Genomic DNA, 26,817 nt, shown 5'->3' with positions numbered 1-26,817 from the left:
ATGTTGACCACAAAAGATTATCAGTTTGCTCCCTGATATAACGTTTTAGGAATGTATGTGTTTTAATTTTTTTATGTTCAGCTTATGGATCAACAAAAGATTTTTTTTGAGTTAACAATTAAATAATAGTCTTATTTATCGTAAATTAGACTTGAGTTTGACAAATTTTAGTGGAGACGTGTAGAAGTCTGCTGAAGAGAGATCTTAGACGCAACTTATTTACGTTGTTCACAAATTGGGTAGGAAAATATGGAATTCCCAATAACAAAACGACACAGTTAGAAGGGGATATGTCAAACAAAAAACATATCGAACTTCAGTTTGTGTCTTTGCAAGCCATGAGTTCATTGCTGTGCTGCGGTCCGTGCTTTGACTCATTATCTGAGGAAAGTTCGTATTATTCTTGGCTGGATGGACTTTTAAACAGCTCCGATGAAAAAGTATGACACTTTGTGTAATTATTACGATTTATTATTAACAGGAACAATTATAGGTGTATAATTTGGCTCAAGAAACTGTGATTTTACTTTTGGAATCGAATCCCGATGTGTCGCCGTTGTTGGACTGGGTAGTTGATAAGTGTTACACCGGAACATCTGTCGTTGCAGATGGCTGCTTCCTCGCATTGGCAACAATATTCAGTGCCAGGTTGGTGGATAACCTTATAAATATGTATTTCACCTATTGATTTTTTTTTGTTTTCTTTACTACAGCTTTCTCAGAAATTGTTCTAAATTGAATTTTGTATCTGTTAAGTTGAATTTTTTGAGTTAACATAACATAAAACTCAAAAAGTAAGAACATTTTTCAAGTAACATATTTTTTTAAAATTAAAAAATAAAGTAAAAAAAATTTACCTTTTAATTTAGATAGATTCGAGCTTACCTAAAGATGTTAGAAAATATCGCAATCCCTTTTATTCACACAAGCTATCACTCAAAGTATTCTCAACTCAGTGTGTGCTGTTAGAAGCGAGCGTTTTTGCCAAATTATTTCCGTGCCTTTTTCTACAGGGTGATTCAGAACTTCAGAATTTTGGATGTACAGGGGACTCTTACAAATACAATTTTGTAAAGAAAAAATAAAAAAAGAAAGTTCGAAAATGATTTAAAAATACACTTCTGCATGGCACTGGAAACTGCTCCACTGTAAAACCTGACTTCGGACAATACAATAAAAACGGACAAAAACTTGAAAGAATTTCGCAAGGAAAGGAATAAAGGACTTTACACACATTGTAAACACTATCACAACGATTGTAAAATCGGATTTCAGTATTCAAAGTCGCTGAGGCCACGTGGCTCTCTACGTGTATTGCGAATGACGCAGTTGTCCAACAATATAATGCTTGAAAGTACTACAACTTTAATAATTTTTTTCTCGGAAGCTATAAGGATTTTACAAAAATTGTTTTTACGATATTGATTCCATTTCTCATGCCGCATCTATTCCCAAAATTTTTTGGATAAGTTGTGAATCACCTTGTATATATTCGTGGAGCACATCGTCATTGACAGCACTTCCATCACAATTTTCTTTTAAGAGCTCGTTCCTCATACACCATATTGTATGGAAAAAATTTACTTTTTTTAAATTTTGTGTGTTCAAATGCATATAAATGTGGTTGTAAATGAGCGAATATAAAAAGGGTGCACCTTAATAAAAAATGATTAGAAATTAACAGTTTGTTTTAACCTTAGTACTCAATAATATAATTACGCTAATCAGAAAATACATAAATGACAACAAATTATTAAGTTGAAATTAGATTTGTGGAAACTATCGTGCTTGATCAAAAGGTAATTGGAAACATGTGTTTATTTTTAGAACAGTAGGCCTTGTCAGAAGCAAAAAAATATTTTCTAGTATAAAAAAAACGACTTGCTCGTTGAGCATGGTCCTGAAAATTCTGAATTGAATCTAATTGGTCCAGTTGATGTATGGTAATTATTTTAATAATCCGTAAAAATTTAATTCAAATCGGCTAGTGTTTTTTAAAAACTCATTTTTTTTTTTAATTAACACCCTGTATCTTGCAAACGAAGCACTTGCGGATCCATGTCCATATGAACTTTTTACATATTTTTCTGAACGGAATCTTCCTTAAGCTTTTGACACTTCAACTCTGAAACACCCGGTATATTTGATCAAAACTAACAAAATTTTGAGGTGTTATTAATAGTTGATTAGAGTCAGCAGGTTAAAATTATTATTCTTTCCAGGGAATACCCGTGTGATCATTACACTGCTATTATCAATGTTACACTAATGAATACCGGATGTCCCAGACAAGTTGTCCGGGATACTGCCTTACAACTTTTGCAATTGTTAGATAAAAGATTTTTCGGTTGCATCGGGCCTTTGGCTGAAAATGATTTAGGTAGGTGTTTTTTTTTTAACAAAACAATATATATATTTTAGCTTCAAATCTGTTAAGCTTTAATTAAGACTTGAAATGAAAGCTAAGTGGTACATATTTTTGTAGCCGAGGGAGATAAGGGAAGAAGCACGTTAGATGTGATATTAGCCACTACATATTGTAGGTCACAAATTCATTTGTCTCGACAATTAGCTCTTTTGCATCCTGAACTGACAATGCCAATGTTTTCTGGTAAGTAACAAACTGTATACATTTTTTTGTGTGAAACGAACAAACACTATTAAAAGATTCTAAGTAATTGTGAGATTTAACGTGTTTTAGAAATTACATACAGATTCCAATCAGCACGACCAGAAGTGAGACAATTACTTCTTCAGTATTTGTTGCCTTGGTTACATAATATGGAATTAGTAGACCCTAACATTCCTCCAAGTAATGCACATATGTATCAGGTATGTAATATTTCACATAAATTTTTTTTTTTAGAAAAAAAGATTATTTGGACACATTTCCTATGCATTTTTTAACTTGACATTAATTAATATAAAAATTATCATATTTGTTAAGTATAGTTTGCCAACAAAAATTGTATTTACAAAATTTACTTATTTTTATCATTATCAGTTATGGAATTCTGATTTAGTATTTCAAAAATGAATTGATTGGTTGACAATGATAATTTTTTTTGAATTTTATATTGGTTTGTGTTAAAAGTATTAAACTGATTAAAAAAAATATATACAGTGAAAATTGGTTATAACGACATCGCTTTGTACGACATATTGAATATAACGACAGAATTTGGAAGTCCCGATTTAGCCCTATAGAAATACCATATTAAAAATATCGTTTACTGTGACACCTTTTACAATGACATCTCGGATTTAGCAACGTATTTTTATATACATTTACCATAGAATCTGTCGGTTATAACGACCAATAGTGACATTAAGCCTTAAAACCAATGCACCGCTCTTCCGCCCGCCCTTTCAAAATCCATGCTTTTGACACCAGTTGGTATATTCGGGACAAATTACGACTTATCTACGCATACAGTTATATGAATTAATTACCGCTTTCTTTCACGATGACGAAGAGGAAAGTGTTTAATAAAGAAGAAATGTCATATATAATATACGGATAAAAAAACGGAGAAACTAATGCAAGCAAGCAAAAAAATATGGCGTGTCACACTACAGTTTCAACAATTTGGAAGGATAGAAATAAAGTAGCAGTAAATAAGCGCACGAGATCTTTTGAACACAATAAAATACATGTAAATACTTAAAGACTTGTATTGTAAATTTATAATTTTTTCTGTAAAAATTTTAAATAAAATATATGTAATTGCTATCGTGCTATCTATCGGTTATAACAACCGTAAACAAACGGTCCCTTGAAGGTCGTTATAACCGATTTTCATTGTATGCTCAAAATGTCCACCACCATTTTCGATGCATGCAGGACACCTTCGAATCCAATTTTCTTGCATTCGCTGGAAAACATCTCAAGAAAAGGAAATAGTGGTACGCAAAAAACACTCCAGACACAGTTCAATTCCAGATACAAATTGAATTGCTTAATGCACGACAGCTTAGTACCTCGTATTATCCGCCGCGCCGTTGTCACATTGCTCGGTATTTATTAATTTTTTAGAATTAAGCATAAAGAAGTATAAAAAAGTGATAAACATTGTATTTTATGGTGTTCTGGGCACACAGTTATGTCAATATTTCTTAATTAATCAAACTTTTGTACAACAAGTTGGAGATTTTGATAATTTTTTTCACGGAAATGTTTGAGTTTAGGACCCATTATATAGTTTTATTTTTGTTTATTTTAATGTATTCTATCGTCTGTTAAATTAAGACAGTCAAACTTCTAACACCCTATATTAGATTTTTAGAAGCTTTTTTTTTTTCATTTAAATTAGCTTAATATCTTTAAAATAAAGTAACATTACGAGACCTAATAATAAAATATATAATATTTTCAAAGTTTCTTTTATTTAAATGATAAATAATTTTTGAAAAATTTAATGTGGTTTTAGTTTTATGCAAATGAGATGGGTGCAGAACGAAAAGACGGGTGGGGCTCTGCGGAAGCTACCGAAATGGTACTGAATAATATTTTTTATATAACCGCAAAGGTAAATGATAAAAAAAATTAATTCATTTGTTACTACTTAATACATTTGATTTAGTTTGGTGACAACCATCCGAAAGAGATTGAAGAAGTGTGGGGCACACTTTGTACATCTTGGCCAAACAACATGAAGGTTATTATACGGTATTTGATAATTGTATCTGGAATGGCACCATGTGAACTTTTACCATATGTAAGTATTGAACTCTACTATATTGGACACATATTTGATTAGTTTTACAGTATTTGAATACTTAAAATGGTAATTTTTTCGGTTTCTCATAAAAATCTTCCATTGTTACTTATACAGTGCTCTTATTTTATTTTAAATAATTTAATTTCCCTTTGCCAGGCTTTAAGTTAAAATTTTTATTCCTAACGTGGTCAATTCTGTTTTAAATTGTTCGTCAATTTTTAAACACTTCTTAAAAAAATATGTGTTTTACCAATATATTTATATAAATACACAAATATTTAGAATAATGCAATCCACCAACAAAATTGTATTAGTTGTTTATTCAAACGTAGATAATCATAAAATAAATGAGAATAATAATTAAAAAAAGTAATAAAATTTTATTACGCTTTATCAAACTTTTTTCCTTTTTGATCTGAGAATTAGGAATTGCCTGTAGAATTTTGTTGCTGGAATGTTGTAACAACTTTCGTATGTTATACATATGTTGTCTAGGCAAAACGAGTTGTTCTGTATTTGGCGAGGGTCCAACCTGTACGCCTACTAGATGAAATGATGGTAGAGCTACAAACAGTTGAAACACTAAATTGCCTCATAGAAAGGACAGAAACACCACCATTTTATAGACTTACCGTGATGAGAAAAGCGTCTAGTCATTCGGATGGTACAAATGGAGTTCCTGGACAGACCGATTCAAGTAGTAGGAACGATTTGAGTATGTTTTGTATCAGTTAATTTACAAGGTTTTGAAGCGAATGTTACTAAATTCATTAATATTTTTTTTAAGAGTTGAGATAACTGAAAATTTCTTTAATATTTTTTTCCAAGATAATGATTAGTGAGGTGTTTTTAGTAAATAACTGGACTGATATTTTTGCCGTTTAGCTGTTATCTTGGCAATAACCTGTAAATATTATTATGTGTTCTTTTCTCCCTACCATCCAAATTTCAAAGTCGTGCGATGTTCGGTACCACTAACTTTGTGACATTGAGTGTGAAAGTAGAACAATACGCAATGTGAAATACCTCGCTAAACTTGAAAAATCTGCCACACGAAGGTACAATTTGTTAAAGGAAGTTTATGTTGATGGCAGTTTATTTCCTACCTAAGTGTTAGATTTGTTTAAAAAATTTAAAACAGACGCTAACATTGAAAACATTTGTGGAATTGTCTGAAAAAATTAAGGCAAGCAAGGAGGTTTTAACCATTCGTGAACACGTTACCAAAAAAGACATGAAATGCCAGTACACAAAGCTCTCTCCACCTGGAGCTCCCTGGGTTTCCCCTGCTCAGCTAACTCAGCTTCTTGCGACTTTTCTCTGTTCCCGAAAGTCTAGTGTGCTTTAAAAGGAACTAGATTTGAGTCTCCTGAGGCTGTGAAGGAAAAACGGCAAAGGTCATGTACAATCAATCAAGAAAGAATCTACAGTTTTAACAAAACATTTTTTTAGAGCATCAATCCAGTTATTTTGTAGTCATGTCTCTTATTGTGTATTCTAAACTTATCAGCAAAAGAATCCAGCTACTTAAAATTTTACAAGATTTTATAGAACATTCGTAAATCTTCACTTATGATTATTTTTTCTGAAATTTGTCAAAATTTTTACAAGCATTTTGAAAAAAAAAGTTTCGTTTATTGTATATGGTGAACCAATATGATTTTTCAACTTACGATATTACGGGGAACAACCACTTTTAGGGGTACGTGCCCCAACTAGCATTGAATTATACCCGCAAATCTAGTAAATAGCTAAAATCGTCTTCACGAGAAGCATCAGATGTAGACAAGTTTTGAACCTATTCGTTTTCATCAGTGTGCTATAGGTGAGACAACCAAGGAATGATTTAGCTATTTTAATATCTATCTACAGAGATTTTGAGTGTGGGTTTGACATTACCTGTAAAGTTTGTTACATTTTAAATGTCAATGTCTACTGGTATTAGTCTTTCCGATCTCAATTGAAAACCAAAGAGCTAGGCAATACGTACCAGATTCGATCGCTACGCAGCAACTTGGCATTGAAATATTGGAAAAACTTGTTCCCATATTTATTTAGCCATACCCATAACCAGTCTGGTCAAACTAAACGTGGAGGTGGTAGATATGTATACGCCTAGTTGAAGAAGGCGCGCGCGGGCAAACGGCGTACAAACACGGTCGCACTGGGCGACTGCGCCATAAATTTCAGTTGTTGACAAATTGCCTAGCAGTGCAGTGCAGTAATGCGGAATTTGGTGTGGTTGACACTTAAGATGTGACATACACTTTATAGGTTATAAGTCACCTACAACCAAAATAATGTATTGGAGGTCTAAGTGCTGAAGTAATTAGGAAACTTGATCACATTATCGTGCAAATTTTAAGTAGTTGGTTTTTTTGTCAGTGAGTTTATTAGTGAATTTTCTGAAGCTTTTTTAACTGTTTGAAATATGAGTATAGTGATAAAAACAGTTTTATTTGAAGGCATAGAAAAAGGAACAATACATACCAAACGACACAGTGGAGAAGATCCGTCAAAAATGTCAATTGTGAAGTCAGACTCGGCAACGAATGTCTTTTCCGATTTTAATATGTCCCGTCCAGACAAACAACGAAACCAAGATGACATGACCAACTCCCTAGAAGAGGTAAGAATACGTAGCACGTCTGCTGCTGTTTAATATTTGCCATTACAGGTCACTAGTGGGGAAGATGTTATGTTACGTGATAAAATAGAGATGCCTTTACCCCAACCTCATCCTTTACCCATGCCAGAATTCGGCGGTTATTTTGCCCCGCTTACTGAATATTTACCTGACAGCTCGCAACCCATATCTGGTTTCCACAGGTAAATTTCGCTTATAAATACTTAGCATTCGTTACCATGTGTTTGTTTGTAGGTGCAACGTTGGTGTTATGTTACTGTGCGACATAGTCGTCGATGGAATAGACCTAGACTGGACAGTACATATTCCTTTAATGTTACATATATTATTCTTAGGTTTAGATCATACCCGGCCCCTGGTATACCAGCACTGCAAGCAGTTGTTGCTTAACTTGCTGATTGTATTGGCTCAGCACAACGACCACTTAACCGTTGCTCATATTTTATTGAATAGCAAGACCAAACAGTTAGGCCTAGGTTTGTCGACGCCCGCTTTGCCGGTATTCATCCATGCGTTTACAGGTTAGTTTATTCATTTATTTTTGTAAATGTATTGATTAAAGCCTTTTAATGTAGAATCTGACGCTGTCTACAACGAATTTTTACAAAATCCGACCAGCTTGTCGGGTGCTGGGGAGGTAGTTAATAAAAATAATGTCCAGAGTTTGCAAAGCATACCTTCTAAAGGGGAGGATTCAGGTATGTTTAAGTTTAATACGGTTAAAGGGTTTTACAATTAGCAATTTTTCACTCGAGAAACTGTTCAAGAAATTGTTCAATATATTTTACATATTATGATAAATTCGTGCTTTTAAGCAACTACCAACTTTTTTAATACAAATTTATCATGGCAATAGCAATTTCTAAATACATATAAAAACAATTCTAATATTACTTTCTTCAGATAAATGTGATGTAACTATTATTTACATCATTTTTGAAACAATGAATTGTTCAATAAATTGTTTTCACTATATTTGTTGCATTTTCTTACATAGGACACTAAAATAGTCAATCTGTTGGCCGAATTTAAAACTACCAACTCTTAGAATAAAAATTAATCACGATATCGTCAAATCACATATGAACACATCGGTCAAAAAGTCCCAAGGCTAACCCACAGCTGGCGCCACAAATCAAAAATTCATATGTGTGTTGGATAGTACTAACGTTTAAAAGAAATGTATTAAAGTTTCGTGATATTTCCACCCTTACTTATCAAGATTTTTTTTTTACACCATTCAACAGAAAATATCCAATTACTGAAAAAAAGAAAAATGACAATAACAATTATTGGTAAAATAATTTGAAGACAAAAAAAACTATAAATAAATTTAAAAGTAATAAAACTAAAATAACAGTAGTGTAAAACAGTCATATGCTTTAGTAAAATACAATAAACATTATACGTATACACAAGTTAAAATGAAAAATGCCCATAAAGACACAAAATAAAATGAATAACAAAACAAACAAAAGCCAATTAAAATAGATTCGTTATTGACTTTATGGTACAAGAAAAAATGTCAATATTATGTTGGAGGCTGTTGCAATTTTCACACATGACATAAATTGGTGATGACGATAGTAAATTAGTATTAGGCATTGCGAGGTACATCATATTCGAGTAACGTAGAGGCGCAAGACACGTGGAAGTTTACAGTTGAGACAGTTGAATAACAACCAATTTCAATGCGAGCAGCAGACGTACCTCGGAAACAAAAAACAGCCATCAAAACATTGCAACTACATATTAATATTCGGGAGTATCAGCCTTGAGTACAGCTTAAATAACCAGTGGTATTAGGTGATAAAAGTATGAATAACACAGCCACACAAAAAAAAGTTGTCTGTACTTTTCATGCGACATATGTTATCCGTAGTAATTTTGCCTCCTGATCACGAATCCGCCGTCAGAATTGAGCTATCACATTACAGGAATTTCTTAACCTCAAAAAGCATGTCAAAAATAGCATGCTATAAAAAACAGATTTTTTTTTATATTCAAAAAAACGGCTCAATAAAGTCAGACATTATGAATTTTCAAAAAATAACAGATTCGCGCCAAATTTGATCTAAGGGAGTTTTCGGGGTCGCTAATCACGGATCCAAGGTTAATTTTGCAAAATTCAAGATGGCGGATCCAAGATGGCCGAGCAAATTTTCAAAAAATAACAGATTCTTGCCAAATTTGGTATAAGGGGGTTTTTGGGGTCGCTGACCGCAGATTCATGTTCGGCGGGGCCTTAACCATATAAATGAACATTTGAATATACAGGGTCAGAAAGTACCTATGGTCTATCTGAAGTTTCGTGAGAGCGATAAAGTAAGTCATAGAAATTCGTGTGATAGGGAAAGATGGCTATAATGAAGGCGTCTAATAGTCACCGCCCATTTTACCCTTCCACAAATAAGAAGTGGATCTTATTTGTGGAAGGGCAAAACGGGCGGCGACTATGAGACGCCTTCATTATAGCCATCCTCCTCTATTGCATGTATTTCTATATTTTACTTTATCGCACTCATGTAACTTCAGATAGACCATCGGTACTTTCTGACCTTGTAGAAACAATTTTTTTTTCTATTTTTCCTAGCACTTTTTCGTGAATTTTTGCTATTTTTGTCCTGTTTTTTGAGGTTAGGAAATTCCTATGATGTGATATCTCAATTCTGACAGCGGATTCGTGATCAGGAGGCAAAAATACTATGTCGCATGAAAAGTACAGACAACTTTTTTTTATGTGGTTGTGTTATTCATACTTTTATCACCTAATACCACTGGTTATTGATTAGGTGGCAAAAATACTACAGATAACATATGCCGCATGAAAAGTACAGACAACTTTTTTTTGTGTGTGGCTGTGTAATCAAGTGGACTTTACTTCAGCGATTGTGCTAAAAATAATAGTAGTTGACGACAAAGGGTGTCATTCGATTAGTAAGTCGGTGATACTCAGTGTGTATTATTAAAAAGTATTTTTTTCTGGCTTTTAATTGTAGATTATATAAAAGTAATTTTTTTATTGCCCTGTTTTATGAAGACGTGGCAAAATTTTAACGTATTATATTGAATAAATATCAAGTTACATGTACATCATAACACAGACAGTTATAAAGGCAGAGGGATTTAATCGATATAGATTTAACTTTCATATCAAATACGTTACATACTAAATCTGTGGTGAGTTATTAGGGCTCATATTTAATTTCCTAATGTGATCATCCAATTAGATCCATTAGTTAAAATTTCCATGTCAGTGGTTAGTGGTTTGTCATTTAACATTTCATTGCTATTTTCATTTTATCTTAACTCTTGATTTTTTAGGAGAATTTAAAGTTCTTCTTTTGTTATTATCTGTTATTTAAAAAAGGATATTTTTGTTTTGAGTAGATCAAATCAGTTGATTTAATACAAGTTGGGACCTGTAGATTTATCTGTACTATACTTGTCACATACACAGGCTTGTCTGCTTGAAGATCAAATCTGCCAAGTTAACCATAATACTCACTACACTAATATCACCAAAGTTCTCAATAAATTAGAACTAGTACTAGTCGTTGCCTGCAATTTTTTTCAATTTTATTGCAGCTAGTAAATTTACCACAATTTTTGTTACCAAATTGAGCAATTTCTTGAATCAGCTTATTTGGTTAAGAATTAGTAAACATAAAAACAGTATTTCTTTACAAGATAATACTTCTGCTTTGAAAAAAAAACAAAATATAAAAAAAATATTACTTCAGTATTATTATTATGTTTTTAGATTGTCTGTATTATGTTATCGGAATTTCATTCTCAACGATTTTTAAAGCAATATAAACACCTGGAATGTGAATGAATTTTATTTCAGTTCTAATCATTGTGTTTACTAACAAAATTTATTGAAAAAGGCCTAAATAAGTGAATTGAGTTTATCTTTAAACCATATCCAGACACAAAACACAAGTGAATATGACGAATCTTGCGTTTGGTTAGATGAGTGCTGTCCAAATGCAAAATTCACATTAAATTATACTTTATATTTCTATATAAATTTAAGATAACTCTAGTTATTGAAGCATGCACATTGAGAGGTTTTTCGACTTTAATATGAATATTTTGCAATTTTAATTTAACTAAATTTGAAAATATATTTTTCTAAAAAAAATTTTAGCAGAAGAAAAAGATAGTTCTATTCCTCCAGTGATAGTTTTGCCAGAGAATACTGAACCAGTGGCACCCATTAACAAAGTCGAGCTAACGGTATCAGCGATAATAAAGTCGTTGATAGAATTCCTTGCTACCAGACAAAATACTTCCTTGTGGAATTACGAGGACATTACAGCAAAAGTGTGGACGATAAAAAGCGCCGAACAAATTGACATATTCTTGCAATATATTCTAAAAGTATTCAGAGAATCTCTACCTACTGCTCATATCAATGAACGATGGGCACAGACAGCTTTGCAGTTAGGATTAAGTTGCTCGTCGAGGCACTACGCGGGCAGATCCTTGCAAATTTATAGGGCTCTAAGAGTTCCCATAACCTCGAGAATGCTTTCCGATATTTTAAGTCGTTTGGTAGAGACGGTTGCGGAACAAGGTGAAGATATGCAAGGTGAGAAAATTTTGTAACTCTTGCGAGTATATCACTAATTAAAAAATATATTTAGGTTACGTAACCGAATTATTGCTGACTCTTGAAGCCGCTGTGGAATCGTTGGAGTCGGACTTCCGCCCACTCGATTTTATGAAGGACTTCTTCAAATCGACCCCTAATTTGAACAACAAGGACGCGATGCCCTTCAAACGCAATCCCGAAGGATCTCCTGCGAATATTAACGGAGTGCCTCTCTACGGTCACTCCACTTCTGCCGGTCATGCTAGAAGTACCAGTTACTCCGTGTCGTACGGTCTTAGAAAGAACGCCCAGTCTGCCTCAGAGGCTAAAGACCGTAATAGACTCAGCAACGAAATAGAACACAGAAGTGGGATTAACAAGTTCTCCGCGAATTTGTCGCGTTCGAGATCGGCGCAAAGCCTGAAATTGTTAGGAGACACGGCAACCCAAGATGACAAGTTAACCATCTTGGCTCAGTTGTTTTGGTTAGCTGTGTCACTTCTGGAATCTGATTATGAACATGAATTCCTGTTGGCCGTTAGACTTTTAACAAGTGTTATGCATAGGTTACCGCTTGATAGACCTGATGCCAGGGATAAGGTGGAAAAACTGCAGTCACAGCTTAGGTGGAATTCGTTTCCTGGGGTACATGCACTACTGCTAAAGGTAATGTTTCTTAAATATTTTTCATTTCATTTCTTTATCTCATTTATTTACGGTTATATTGCTTTATCAACGGTGTACCAAAATTCATGCAAGGAGTAGTTTTAATAGAAAACACAGGTTTTTAATTTGGAATTGCAAATTTTCTGTTGATTCATAAATTATATAATATCAAGTTATGTATGGAATAGCATTTCGGATAAATGGTCTCCACGGCTTTGTTAACATATACCCACTCTTTTGTTGAAATTTTCTATGATCGTTTTGCATAAATATGGCTGAATTTTGTTGATACAGTGTTCAATTTTCTCAGTCAAGGCGCGGGTGGTCATGGGCATGTTGGCATAAACCTAAAACTTCAAAAAACCCCAAAGAAAAAAATCGAACTACTTGAAATCACCTGATCAGGGCGGCCAATTCTGATCACCAAAACGGGAAGCCACTTGTGCAGTAATTTAATTTTTTCTCGGCCTGTAGCACCGTCTCAGAGTGGGCGAAAACGCTCAAAATTCCGTGCGAATTAGTAAAAGTTGTCCAATTTGGGATAGATATACAGGGTGGGGCAGAATGAGCTCCCTAGTTTTAAAAAATCATTGAAGGGTCTTCGGTCCGAATAGAGGAGTGGGGCTGGTGCCGTTAGGTGCCGTTTTCAGTAGTCACTATGCCGTGGTCGGGTCAGCAATGGGACTTTATTGTGGAGACATTCTTCAAAAACGGTGAAAGCGTAGTGGCTACGCAGAGGGCTTTTCGGGTTCGGTTCGGGTTGAATCGTCACGACAGTGTTCTTGATCCTAAAACCATTCGGAAATGGATCCGTTATGTAAGGGCGACAGGATCTGCAGTTCCTATGAAACCAGTTGGGTGACCTAAAAGTGTGCGAACCACATTTTCATTACAATGGCTCAGTAAACAAACAAAACATTCGTTACTGGGCATCTGAAAACCCCCATTGACTACATGAAAGACCTCTTCACAGCCCCAAAGTAACAGTTTGGTGTGCTGTGTCCTCTTTATGCATTATTGGGCCTTATTTTTTTGAATCCGAAGGATTGACTGTTACTGTGAATTCGGCATGCTATTGTGACATGTTGGAGAACTTTTTTCGTCCCAAAATGGAAGAATATGGTGAAGAACACGACACAGAAGCCTTCTGGTTTCAACAAGATGGAGCCACAGTCCATACTGCCCATCGTTTACGAGAAATTTTGCAAGAGCGCTTTCCTGGTCGCCTGATCTCTTTGAGCTGAGGTGTACAAAATTTGACCTCGAACTCTTGAGGATCTGAAGGAGACAATTGAGGACATCATCGTTGGAATTTCGAAAGATATGCTGGGAAGAGTGACCGAAAACTTCTTCGAAAGGCTCAATATGTGCATTGCTCGCCAAGGTTGCCACTTGAACGATATCATTTTAAAAAAATAATAAAAAAACGGCATTATATGTACTTTTGAGCAATACAAACTTTTTTTATGTATCTCCAACCGTTCTCTTACAATTAACCTTTAAAATCGGGGAGCTCCTTCTACCCTACCCTGTATATATTTTTTTAAATACTCGTAATTATGTCTGCCTTCTTATGTCACTGCGACAATTGTGATCTTATAAGATCATAAATGATATCGCAAAATATGAACAATATTTAGCGAATCTAAAAAATGTAAGGTATAAATTTTAAAACCAGTTAATTGTAATTCCTTCAACCACAAATTTGTGAAACTATAAACCTGTTGGTTTAGGTTTTGTGGGTTTAGATGTTATTGGTTTAAATTTTATGGGTCTGGGTTTTGTGGGCTTAGTTTAATGAATTTAGGTTTATTAGGTTAGGTTTTTAGGCTTATGGTTTCAAGAATTTATGGTTGAAGGGCTTGCAATTAACTGGTTTTAAGCTTTATACCTTACTTTTTTTATATTCGCCAAATATTGTTCATATTTTGTGGTATCAAGTATCGGAAACATTTCTGATTGTAGTTTATAAGAGTATTTAAGATATCTCAGGCTGAGATCTTAAAATATCGCAATTGTCGCAGTGACATAAGAAAACGGACATAATTACGAGTATTTTTAAAAAATATCTCAATTTGGACAACTTTTACCACATCACATGGAATTTTGAGTGTTTTGTTGAAACCACATTGTCTACATCCATATCTTGCAATTTAGGCAGAAAAAAACTGGAATAACATGTCGCGATGTCGGGCACCGTTAACTGTTATTACTGACCAGATGCATTTTTGAAGAAGAATGGTCCAATGATACCTCCAGCCCAAAATCTGCACCAAACAGTGACATTTTGTGGATGCATTTGTTTCTCAATAATCACTCCTGGATTTTCTGAACCTCAAATGTGACAATTTTCTTGCTTAACGAAGTTATTAAAAAAAAAATGAGTCTCGTCGTTGAAAATTTGTTCGAAAAATCGGCATTCACTTGTTCCATAATCCATTCAATAAACTCGAATTAATGTTTCTGGACTCTCAGCAACACTCTCATGAACTGCTTCGATGTTTTGTGTTGAACGACTTGTTGAAGGGTGACCATAGTGTGTAAATTCACTAATTGATCCATTCTCCCTGAATTTTTCAATTAATTTCTTCACAATTGATGAAGTTAAATCAACATTCCAACCTCATTTTGTACAAAAATTGCGAATTGTAGCTGCCAAATTGTTATTATTTTCAAAATATTGCTCAACAAAGAAAACGCATTCGCTCCATTTTTAATATCCCTGAACTGTCAGCTGTCACACTGTCTTTTTCGTTGGTAACGCTTTACTGCAGAAATGGCGCAAAATTGAACTCTTGCATAAATTTTGGGACACCCCATATTAATAAATAAGGTTTGTATATATATTTTTTTTAGGGTTGCACACATCCTAATATATACGAACCTGTAGTAGCACTCCTATCACAATTAACACCCCTCCTCAACTTTGTTGTCGTCGATCCGTCTCAGAGCATAGCCTTTCCAATGAATGTGATAGCTCTCCTTCCTTACATGTTACTGAATTACGAAGACGCCAATGAACTCTGCATTAGAGCTGCTGAAAATATCGCGCAGGTACTACTTCAAAATATCCTTTATTCGTTTTCTGCCAACGTCTTGATTTTAGGTCAGCATAGAAAAGAGCAAAAAACTGGAGAATTTGGGCACTGTCATGAATTTATACAGCAGGAGGACTTTCAGTAAAGAAAGCTTCCAGTGGACAAAGTGCGTTGTTAAATACCTTCATGATACATATTCACACTTAAGCTTGAACATGCTTTCGTTCTTGATTGAAGTGTTGGAAAAGGGACCGAGCAATCTTCAACTGCCCATATTAAATATTATACATTGTATCCTGCACTATGTGGATCTGGCAACTGCGGCAGCTCAGCCGGTTAACGCAGATTTGCTCAAAGTAATCGTTAAATATATCGAAGGAGTGAACTGGAAGGAAGCCCTAAAAATTTTAAAACTGGTGGTTAGTCGATCAAGTTCTCTGGTTGCCCCTCCTATTTCTATACAGTCACATTGGGAGAGTACTTTGACAGCAATGCCACATCCGTCGTTTTCTGAGGAGAGCGTGTTTAACAAAAAGGAGTTACCAGGTAATTAATATTAACAAAATATGTGTGAGATAACGTTCAAAGCATGTAATATCTTAAATGCCATTACTGCTCAATGCCTTGTAAAAGCAGTGCCACTTAGGTTATGTACTTTGTAGGTTACATCTCACCCACACTCAAAATATATCGGTAGATATTTAAATAGCTAAATCGTTCATCGGTTGTCTCATCTATGGCATACAAATGGGAACTAGTGAGTTTAAAACCAGTCTATGTCTGATGATTCTACTGACGAATGGATTTGGCTATTTACTAGATATCGTGTGTGTAATGCTGGACGGGACATGTAGCCCGCAGAGTAGTGTGTTACCTGCAATATCATTCATATCATAAATGAAATGCATATATTTAAAAGCCTCAATGAACTTGGCTTTTGAACAATGGCTTTTAAGATACAAGATGACTGCATTGAAACGATGTCACATTTTTTCATAATATTTTTGAAGATGTTGAAACAATGAATGAATGTGAATTTATTAACGTCAAAAGTTCACTGAATTTTTTTTACAAATCTATCAACTACTGGAGAGATACTTGAAATTCGAATTTTTCGAAATTTTTTAATTAAGAAAAAAAAATGTGTGGGAATTGAATTTTTGTTCTAATTACAATTTAAAAACAGTGTAACTATTTTTATACAGGGTGATTCATTAACAATGGGAAAATCGAAAGCTGAAGATACTACACGTGAAATTGGCGCAAACATGCCTTATCCGAAAGTTGATAGTTTCAGAAATACAGGGTGTTGAAAGTTAAAATTTTAAATCGTTTTTTTGCGATTATTCTGAAAATATGTAGGTTAGGATCTTGAAAATTTGTGAAACTATATTTTTTTAGGCGACGAATAAGATGCGTGTTGTAATTTCAGCATTGCTCATAGAGGACGCCACTTACGACCAATTTTACTGAAAATTTAGTTAATAACTTTTTACCCTGTATGTCTAACATGAAACTTGATTCAAAACCTGAAAGAGCAATCATTTTTCCATTAATTATGTATTCTTGTTTCATTTCGATATCTCGATCCGTTTTCGAGAAAAATCGATTTAACGAACATTATGTTTTGATAATACGAGAAATTAAAAGCGAAACAAACCAAGTGTTTCTTCGTGTTATTACAACGATTAACAATAAAACTAATGTAATGATTTAAAGTCATTGTTCGAAGAATCCACCGTTGACATTTACACACTTTACACAACATTTTTTGAGAGATCTTCGAGTTTGAAACAACATATTGGGATTGCGTTTGACTTTGTTGGCAGCGATTTGTATTCTTTGCCACAACTCTTCACAAGAACCAATAGATTCTTCCAAATAGAAAAACGAAGGGGATTGAAGTCCGTACTTCTGGGTGGCCAAGTAAAATTGCTTTCACGGCTTGAAGAAGTTCCACTTTATTTAAGAAAAGACATGTGGTTCATGGAGCTCCACCGCATTTTTCTTGGCCATTACGTGCATATTTAGATGCAGTTTTTCTAAATCGCTGGATTGGCATTTAAGCATTTTTGCTTGGCCATCCAGAAGTCCGGACTTCAATCCTCTTGATTTTCCTATTTAGTATCGAATGAAAGATATAGTTTACAAAGAATCTATTGGCTCGTGTGAAGAGTTGTGGCAAATAATACAAATTGCTGCCAACGAAGTCAGACGCAATCCCAATATGTTGTTTCAAACTCGAGGATCTCTCAGAAAACGTGTAAAGTGTATCAGTGTCAACGGTGGATTCCTCGAACAATTAATTTAAATCATAATTACGTATTTTATTTGTTTTATTGTTAATTGTAATAACACGAAGCAACACTTGGTTTGTTTCGCTTTTAATTTCTCATATTATCAAAACATAGTGTTCGCTAAATCAATTTTTCTCGAAAACGGAACGAGATCCCGAAATGAAACATGAGTACGTAATTAATGGATAAATGATAGCTCTTTCAGGTTTTGAATCAAGTTTCATGTTAAATATACAGGGTAAAAAGTTATTAACTAAATTTTCGGTAAAATTGGTCGTAAGTGGCGCCCTCTATGAGTAATGATGAAATTACAACACACATCTTATTCATCGCCTAAAAAAATATAGTTCCACAAATTTTCAGGTTCCTAACCTACATATTTTCAGAATAATCGCAAAAAAACAATTTAAAATTTTTACTTTTAACACCCTGTAGTTCCGAAACTATCAACTTTTGGATAAGGCATGTTTGCGCCAATGGTCACCATTTCACGTGTAGTATCTTCAGCTTTCGACTTTCCCATTGTTAATGAATCACCCTGTATATTTTTAAAAGCTCCCCCCTTTTGGTTATTATATTATATTTAAAAAATTGAAAACTTTGAAGCAAGAAGGAAAAAGTTTATTTTTTCGAAAAATTATAAATATGTTTAAAAATGTACTCTTTTTATCTGGTGCAAATATGAAATTTGTGAATTTAACATATTCTGAACTATAAAATAAAATCATTTATCTCCTGCTATAGACTTACATAGGTACGGGCTAAGTTACCACCTGTCTAGAGTCCATAATTGCTGTTTGATTGATTTTTTTATGAAATGTATAGTTTCAGTGTTATTGTAGGTTTTTGATTTTGATCTGTGTGATAAGCTTGCTTTAAATAAGAAAAAATAACTAAAAATAAACTCAAAAAGTACTAATTTTTCAAATAAAGTAGAAAATATCTTTTTACACTTTTTCTTAAAAATAGTAACATAAGTTAAATGGACTTATACAATTTTTAAAATACTCAGTAACATCCAAAGATCCATACATTCAAAGGTCCATCTATTCCTGTCTTAAAAAAAACATCCATCTGAAGATGCATACATTCATCCACAAAATCAACCATATTGGATCCGCCATGATGAATTTACAATTCTGAGTTGGTATTAGTGATCAGCAACCCCCAAAACTCCTCAGGATCCAATTCAGGATTAATCTGTTGATTTTTCGAAAATCTCGTCCGCCATATTGGATGCGCCATGTTGAATTTTGCAATTTTGAATTGAAATTCATGATTAGTAAACCTAAAACTCTATGAAAATAGTTGACTTAATTATTGAGTATTCACTCCACAATCTCGCCGGTGACTTTAAAGTTCTTGACTTCTCCATGAAATATGCTAGCAGTGACATTTCAGAAACACCAGTATTTTTGTTCTAGCACCATTCTTTGAAGTTTCTATATGCTTGTCCGTAGGGCAGTTTCAACTTCTCGGGCAATAAAAATTTGCAGGCAGCATTTGCTGCACTTTCTATTTGAAAATCACTCATTCAGAAATAATAATTCAAAACCAGCAAAATCACAACTTTTATGTAACTTTGTTTATAAACACCTTAGACACGACAAAAAAACCAAGGCGACTTTGCAAGATTTCGAATAATGTCAAAATCAATTGATTAAGAAATGCCAAAAAATAAAACCTAATCTTTATTTCATGAACCATAAAGGACTGTCGGAGCAGATCAAATGTTATAGACCACGCAGCAGTTAAGTATAATTTACCAGTCTCTGATTTTATTGGCTCAAAATCGCCCTCGACGGGTAAATAATACTTACATCCTTTATGGTGTAAATAACTATTATTTAATTTTTTTTTTCTTCAAAATTGATTATTTTACACAAATCAAATTAAGCAATATCATCTATGTAATGCAAATTTTATAATAACTGTTAGGGAGAAAGTAAATTTGCATTTTAATCTCGACATTTTTATATAAACGTACTTAATTTCTTTTTCTTGTGTAGATTTCTTAAAATTGCACATTTATTGAACCATGTTTTTCATAATATCGAGGGCTTCATAACAGAGGGGCGTATGAACCTAAATCACAAAAATTGAATTTTCGGGTATATGAGCCACAAAAAGGGTGGAGCATAGTTCTTTAGTCAGGCGTATCGGTATTTACAGTAATTAAAATTTTATTGGTGTTATTATGTTAGGTGTATGAACTATCTTACATCTCCTGAACATCACATAGAGGCGTATGAACATACGCCTGTTATAGATTGTAAATTGGTTCATACGCCCCTTTGTTATGAAGTCCTCGATATTGTATGATGAAGAAAGTAGGAGACTGGTTAATAGTAGTAGGAGTTAATTTAACGATCTTAGTAGCGACGTGGACTTATAAAACATCCACAAATATACTTTGTTACAGGGAGAACTATGGAATTTACTTTTGATATGTCGCAGACTCCCGTAATTGGTAGACGCTTCTTGAATAAAACTGAAGAACTGACCACATCCAAAACCTCTGCGACTCCTAGGCGGTCTTGCTCGATAAGTCCCGCCGATGCGTCTCCACAGTCTGGTTGGAAAAGACCGTGGATGTGTCAGGTACACCATATTAATGTTTTTTTTTTTAAATACGTATTTTGTTATTATTTACCTTATTGTAAACAGTGAACAGTGTAGCATAATCTTTCTAGGGCCGGGTACGAGAATGCCTTGTGAACCTGTTAACGACTTGCGGACAGAGAGTTGGATTACCCAAGAGTCCATCGGTAGTACTAACTTACATAAGTATACCAACGCTTCTTACCTCAAATGTTGATATTTTAGGTTATATTCAGTCAGACGTCTGACTTAATCGAGAGGCAGTCTAGTATGGCCTCTAGCACCGAAGAGGTGTCCGCCGGTAATAACGATATGAGCGGTGGTTCGCGAAGGGACGACGCGGCGACTGAATTTGGTGTTTTCAAAGATTTCGATTTCTTGGAATATGAAAGTGAAAGCATAGAAGTAGGTTATTCTATTTCCTTTCAGTTGTACCGCACTTGCGTCTAACATTTGTAATTCTTAAGGGTGAGAGCACCGATAACTTTAATTGGGGTGTACGTAGAAGGCCTTTGAGTCAAGGTGAAGACGATCAGACTAATATGAAACAGCTCGAAGATAGTCTTAGCGAAAAGACTCCCGTATTGACAGTAAGAAAGGTACACATCTGTCCTTTTAATCATAATGTGAGTGTCGTCCTCTGTCTTTTATATATGCATGCAAACAAAAAAAATATTTAAATACTTCTCATGATATTTGATTCTTAGCGGTTGCTGACGGAAGAGTCATCGGACGACGAAATTGGATCGGAATCCCCTCTGGATGAGATTGCTATTGCACCCGAGTTTGACAACAGTACAATAGAGAGCAGTGCAATTTTTCCACCTTCCTCCTTGGCACTGAGAGAAAATAATTCTCAGGTTAATTCAAGCGCTCGATCAGATACCAGGTAATTTCTTTATTTTACTTAGTTTATTATTATTTTACTTTTATTTAATTATTTATTTACTTTTTACTTTATTATTTGTTATTTTACTTTGTTTATTACTAAAAATGGTGTGAATTTGTGTGGTTTTTATTTTGTTAAAATTTTACAAAATTTGTTTAAATTTTTGATTTTGAATCATTTTATCTTTTATTTTCGATCATTTCATGCAGAAAAAGTTTACTCTCTTGATTTTTACAGCATATCACATACTTGAAATCTTGTGGCTAATCTTCTAGTACTGGTACCAGAGTCCTTTTCCACGGCATTAAAAATTTCTAGTCCAAGATCAAAGCTCCCATAGTCTTTTAAATACAAACATCTTATTTTATTTGGTACTTGTCAGTCGAGATAATCCACCTAATATTGTCTTTTCTCCTGAATAGGCTCTAACCATATCAACTCTTTCTTGATTAGTATACATGCTTTTCCATATCTTATAAAGACTTGAAAATGAAAACTCAAAAATACACTGTACTGCAGTGACGGCTCGTAACATTATAAATAGGCGAGACCCGTGGCTGTTTTACTAAGTGGGAAAAAAAGCGCCGCAGGCAAATTTTTTTTAAAATTTTCAAGGTCAAACGACTAAATGAATATAGAAATTTTTTGTTGCTTTTACAATATTATCGAAAAAATGATGTTCACGAGAAGGATTTTCATTCAGATTTTATAAAAAATAGAAATATTTACGCAACTACACTAATGCAAAAAATTGAAGGGTCAAAAGAATTTCCGAAATTTTTCCGTGATTTTTGACACACTGTATTTATCATACCGTCTTTCAAGACCAATTTCTAATTAATTTTTGTGCAGTCTGTAATCACTTAAAAAAGTTTTTTTCAAAACTTTCAAAATTTTAAAATGTTTTTTTTTCATCAATTTAAATGTTATTTGCAGTAAAAATGGGAAGAAAACCTGAAAAAAATTATTTTTTCCATTTTAATCATGAATTAAAAAACGTGATCCTTTAATTTTTTTCAAAAGTTTGACTGTTTGAAACAAAGAAACAGTTCGCTAGATCGAGATGAAACTTCACAGGGTTCTTCTGGGTATATCGAACTGTAAAAGTCATGAATAACATTAGTCATTTCGTGAATATTTATACCATACTATACCATAACCATAAATTACCCTTTTTTCCTGTTTTTTAAAATTCTTGTAAAAGATGAGAAAACATTTTTTTCCCGAAAAGTTGTGGCAGCATGTTATGGGAAATTTATTCCATTTTTCAAAACTGCCCTTCAATTCTCTGTACGACCATTTGTCCCCGAGATATCGATGATTGAAGACAAAAGGATCCTTTTCCATTAAAAGTCCGATATATCGATGAAAAATGGTCATATCAAAATTAAAAAAAAAGGAAATTGAAGCTGAATAAACCAGCTATCTGGTCCATACAATGACTTAGCAAAAAAAATTTTTTCCAAATCCGTGGATTCAGAAAAAAAAGGAAATTTTGCAAAAACTTTTTTGTCGCGCTATTTCTTAGTATTTGCAAACACCTTTTCGTAAACTGCTAAACAAAACTAAAATAAAGATTGTAACAAAATGTAGTATTTGGCCATTCTCATTTTGCCGAATTAACATGGTAGTTTGTTTTTTACCATCCCGTCATATTATACCAAGTGTGAAGTCAACTGGCAGTAGGCGGTTTGCAGAGGCAGTAATACAGAATTTTAACTGAACAGAGGAGGTTAACCTGCATTGTCCTTAGTAGGTGTTTGGAACACGATCGAATTCTGCTTAAAATTGTAACGAAATTTTAATTAATTTCGTTATATGTTGAATTTATTCCCAAATACCATCATTTTCTCCTTAATCCCATTCAAGTTTCCATCCTTGCCACATTTTTATGTAGGGTGTACTCCTACTAACTCTTAAAACACCAAAGAACACTCTTATATTACACTGAAAACGCTCCACGTTGGGCGCCAATTTCTTCACTTGCAACACTTTAAACTTTATTTGGTTTCATTTTGGTGCTGTTTGGTTTATATTTTATTAATTTAATAATGACTAGCACCAATTAGCTGCTCAAGAATACGAATAAGAAAAAAAGTAGAAATGTACCATATTTTGTTTAAAATTTAAACTTTTTAATATTACCTGTTTCAACTTTCTTAAAAGCGTCCCTATCTACTTTTACAGTTCAGCTAAACTAGGTCAACGTCACAGTTCATTGTCATTGTGATTCACAAATTAAATACATACACTGCTTAAAAAAAATAGTTACACATAATCAATTGAAATGGGCAATTTGTATGGGATTTTTATTGTTCACAGTGGATCTAGTGTTGGAGATTTAGGTGAAGTGACTCCTTGTAACGCATCACCCAATTTATCTGGCCTTGCGAGTATCAGGGCGATATCCAAAAGCGACGTTTTAGAAAATTGGTCGACTTACATCCAAACAAATATGCCTCAGACCCCAGCCAATACCTTACAATTTTTCCATCAGTTTCAAAAATTGGTGGTGGTATGTTGAAAACGTATTTTTTCAGCCTACGACATGTAAAAAATATTTTTTTAGGATATATGTGTGTCTGCTATTGAAATAACGAGAGAGTCTTGTACTTACATGTCCCAGTCAGCAGTGAGTGGTTTACCAACGATAAAACTAATAAGTTCGAGATTACTGTCTATGATCGACATTATTAACTATCGTGTGTTGCCAATAAATTTGATATGGTTCAATACGTTGGCGTTTAGCAATTCTAAATTCTTTGAGACGTTAAAATATGGGATGTTGGAGGTACAAGAACACTTGGAAACGTTTTGCGATAAAAAAGAACAAGCAACTATGGTAAGTACCTACTTAGAATTCTAGACCGAATTATTGAAACTATTGAGCTGTATGTTTAATTGACGTCTTATAATACACTTGTGTTTAGAAACAAAACTGCCATACTATAATGTTACGCCGTTTACACGGTAATCTGCTGTCTGTAAAAATTCTGATATACAGCATGTCCCATTAATATTGCGAAAAAATTCTAAATTTCAACACCCTGTATCTCCGAAACGAAGCATTTTTGGACATAGGAACTTTCTTTGTTATTTTTGGTCAAGGAAACTCCCCCTGAATTTTTTCACAATATTAATGGACAGCTTGTATTAAAAGCTACCACTCTCTCTCACCTTCATGATTTTGCCCTTAATAGGGGCATTTCGTTGCTGTGAGGTAGCGAGCCAAGAGGCGCATAGCACTCCTCAATTGTTTCTACGTGGTATTTTGATGTAGTTGTAAAAATAAAGTATGAACAATTTTTTTTATAGATTTTATTAGACAGTTTGTCTAAATATGAAATAACAGACTTTCCCCCATTTTAACAAAGATTTTCTATAAAATGGAGTTATTTTGAAACTCAAATTACTGTTCGTTGTAAAGACATTTGTAATTTGCCATTTTGGAACATCGTAAATTACACATTTCTTTGCACCAAAATGTAATTTGAATTTTAAACTAACTCCATTTTATAGAAAATCTTTGTTAAAATGGGGGAAAGTCTGTTTTTTGTGCATTAATTCATATTTAGACAAACTGTGTAATAAAATCTATAAAAATGTACTGCTGGTTGGCTATTAGCTATAGAGCCCTCTTAAAGTATGGCAGTTTTTGGAGATCCTGTAAATTTGTAAACTTTGTTTGTAGTACTGTGATGCAGTAAAGACTACCCTAAAATTGGAACGTTTAAGTGGCCAGCAATCAGATTTTAATCATGAAAACTTCCTATTAGATCTGGGAAAAGCATTGTATAAGTTGTACTTTCAACTTTTACTGTTAGTCGAAGCCGGAAATAAAATGGTTGGAATCCTTCATAACAGTTTAAAGACGGCAGATGTAAGTACTATGAAGTGGATGACAAATTTTTTTATTTTATTGTCTGGAAAACCTAATTATGTTTGAATCTGCGTTTATTTTTTAGTTTAAAGACATTACTGGGGATATTCTGATTATAAAAAATGCACTAACAAGGGCCTATGAAGACACCGACGCTGACGGAGGAATTTCTTCGTCAGCGGGTACTTTCACTAACACGGAGAGCGTATTATCAAATTTGTCGAGGTTAATCGAAAATGAAAAATGGACGTCGGTGATTTTATACTTTAAATGCAATAGAGATGATTTCTCGAAGGAACACGAAGAATTGTTTGACAAAAGTAACGATGTGATTTCCATTTTAAATATTTATTGTAAGAAATTGATCCATGACAAACCAGGTAAATATTGTTGTAACTTAAATAAATGCGCCAAATTTAAAACATTTATTCCAGAATATTTTGTGATAACGAATCAAGAATGTGATTTGGCCGATGTTTTTGGAAGACTGTTTCAGGTTTCTGCTGCGGTTTCCGATTTAGAAGGCGTTTTAAAGGATCAGCCTAACAAGCAAGTGGAAAGTCAAAGTAAATAATTTAAATTCTATAACGTAGTCGGTCACTTCTTGCGTCTATTAGGCTGTTCTTGTTTTCCAATTTCGAATATTATTAATAAATAATTATAGCAGAAATATAAGTATTTTTAGGATTATTAGGTACATATTACAGCAGGGCCTCGATAATCCGAACACCGAAAATTTATACCCTGTTCGGATTCACGAAGCGTTCGGATTATAGTATGTAGACATTTTGAAAGGGATTTTTCAAAATAAAACAAAAATATTTTACATTATAATGTATTTATTTAAGTATGTACGTTAGATGTATGTTAGATACAATGCTATTAATCACACTTTTTTTAAAGAAATTCCTTAATCTTGTCCAAAATCTCGCACTTTTGTTCAATTGTTAGCGTCACATGTTTTCTTTTCTTCGATGTTGAGGCCATGATGCAAATTTGAGACGCCAACACAATAAAATGGCGGAACGGCGCGCAGGCGGACGAAAAAGCGATAAGTGTATTATCTAAAACGCACTGCGTGGCACTGGCGAGACAGAAACTGTGAGAAATGGCGGTTGCGCAGAGGTAAGGGGGGTCGTTCGGATTATAGAGACGTTCGGACTAGCTGGGGTACGGATTATCAAGGCCCTGCTGTAATTGTTTAAGTGTAATAAGTAATCATAGTGTCACACATTTAATGAATTAATGATAATAATAAAGCTGGAAAGTGAACTAGTTTTTACATATCACCGCAGTAAAATTTCTGAGGTAAAACAATATACAGGGTGATCCCGAAAATACATTCTCGTGTAAAAACAATTGAACTAACTCGATTTAAGTAAGTTCAAAAATTATTTGTTTATAAGTTACAGGGTGTTAAGTCTTTCTTTTGAAATAGTTTTTCAATAATATCTGAGAACCAACGTGAAATCTGATTC

At 33.7% G+C, this 26,817-nt stretch overlaps 1 protein-coding gene across 1 annotated transcript in view; it reads left to right on the top strand.

Moving 5' to 3' along the window:
- LOC108905022 (protein furry) overlaps nt 1-26,611 on the top strand; it is a 37,999-nt gene extending 11,388 nt beyond the window's left edge. Inside the window, 26 exon segments of the mRNA XM_023455608.1 lie at nt 172-440; nt 494-648; nt 2,223-2,380; nt 2,486-2,611; nt 2,702-2,832; nt 4,431-4,529; nt 4,584-4,718; nt 5,217-5,436; nt 7,175-7,350; nt 7,399-7,550; nt 7,603-7,889; nt 7,944-8,066; nt 11,522-11,965; nt 12,021-12,634; nt 15,491-15,688; nt 15,741-16,218; nt 20,392-20,570; nt 20,663-20,793; nt 20,795-20,975; nt 21,038-21,169; nt 21,278-21,459; nt 23,782-23,974; nt 24,029-24,301; nt 25,151-25,339; nt 25,425-25,719; nt 25,774-26,611. Of these exon segments, the coding sequence (XP_023311376.1) occupies nt 172-440; nt 494-648; nt 2,223-2,380; nt 2,486-2,611; nt 2,702-2,832; nt 4,431-4,529; nt 4,584-4,718; nt 5,217-5,436; nt 7,175-7,350; nt 7,399-7,550; nt 7,603-7,889; nt 7,944-8,066; nt 11,522-11,965; nt 12,021-12,634; nt 15,491-15,688; nt 15,741-16,218; nt 20,392-20,570; nt 20,663-20,793; nt 20,795-20,975; nt 21,038-21,169; nt 21,278-21,459; nt 23,782-23,974; nt 24,029-24,301; nt 25,151-25,339; nt 25,425-25,719; nt 25,774-25,913 (5,660 nt within the window). The 3' untranslated portion in view covers nt 25,914-26,611.
- The last annotated feature ends 206 nt before the right edge of the window (nt 26,612-26,817 follow it).

Source organism: Anoplophora glabripennis, unplaced genomic scaffold, assembly GCF_000390285.2.
Source record: "Anoplophora glabripennis isolate ALB-LARVAE unplaced genomic scaffold, Agla_2.0 scaffold73, whole genome shotgun sequence".
Lineage (NCBI taxonomy): Eukaryota > Metazoa > Arthropoda > Insecta > Coleoptera > Cerambycidae > Anoplophora > Anoplophora glabripennis.
Note: the sequence above shows the minus strand (reverse complement) of the source record. Positions and strands in the feature narration are given on the sequence as shown.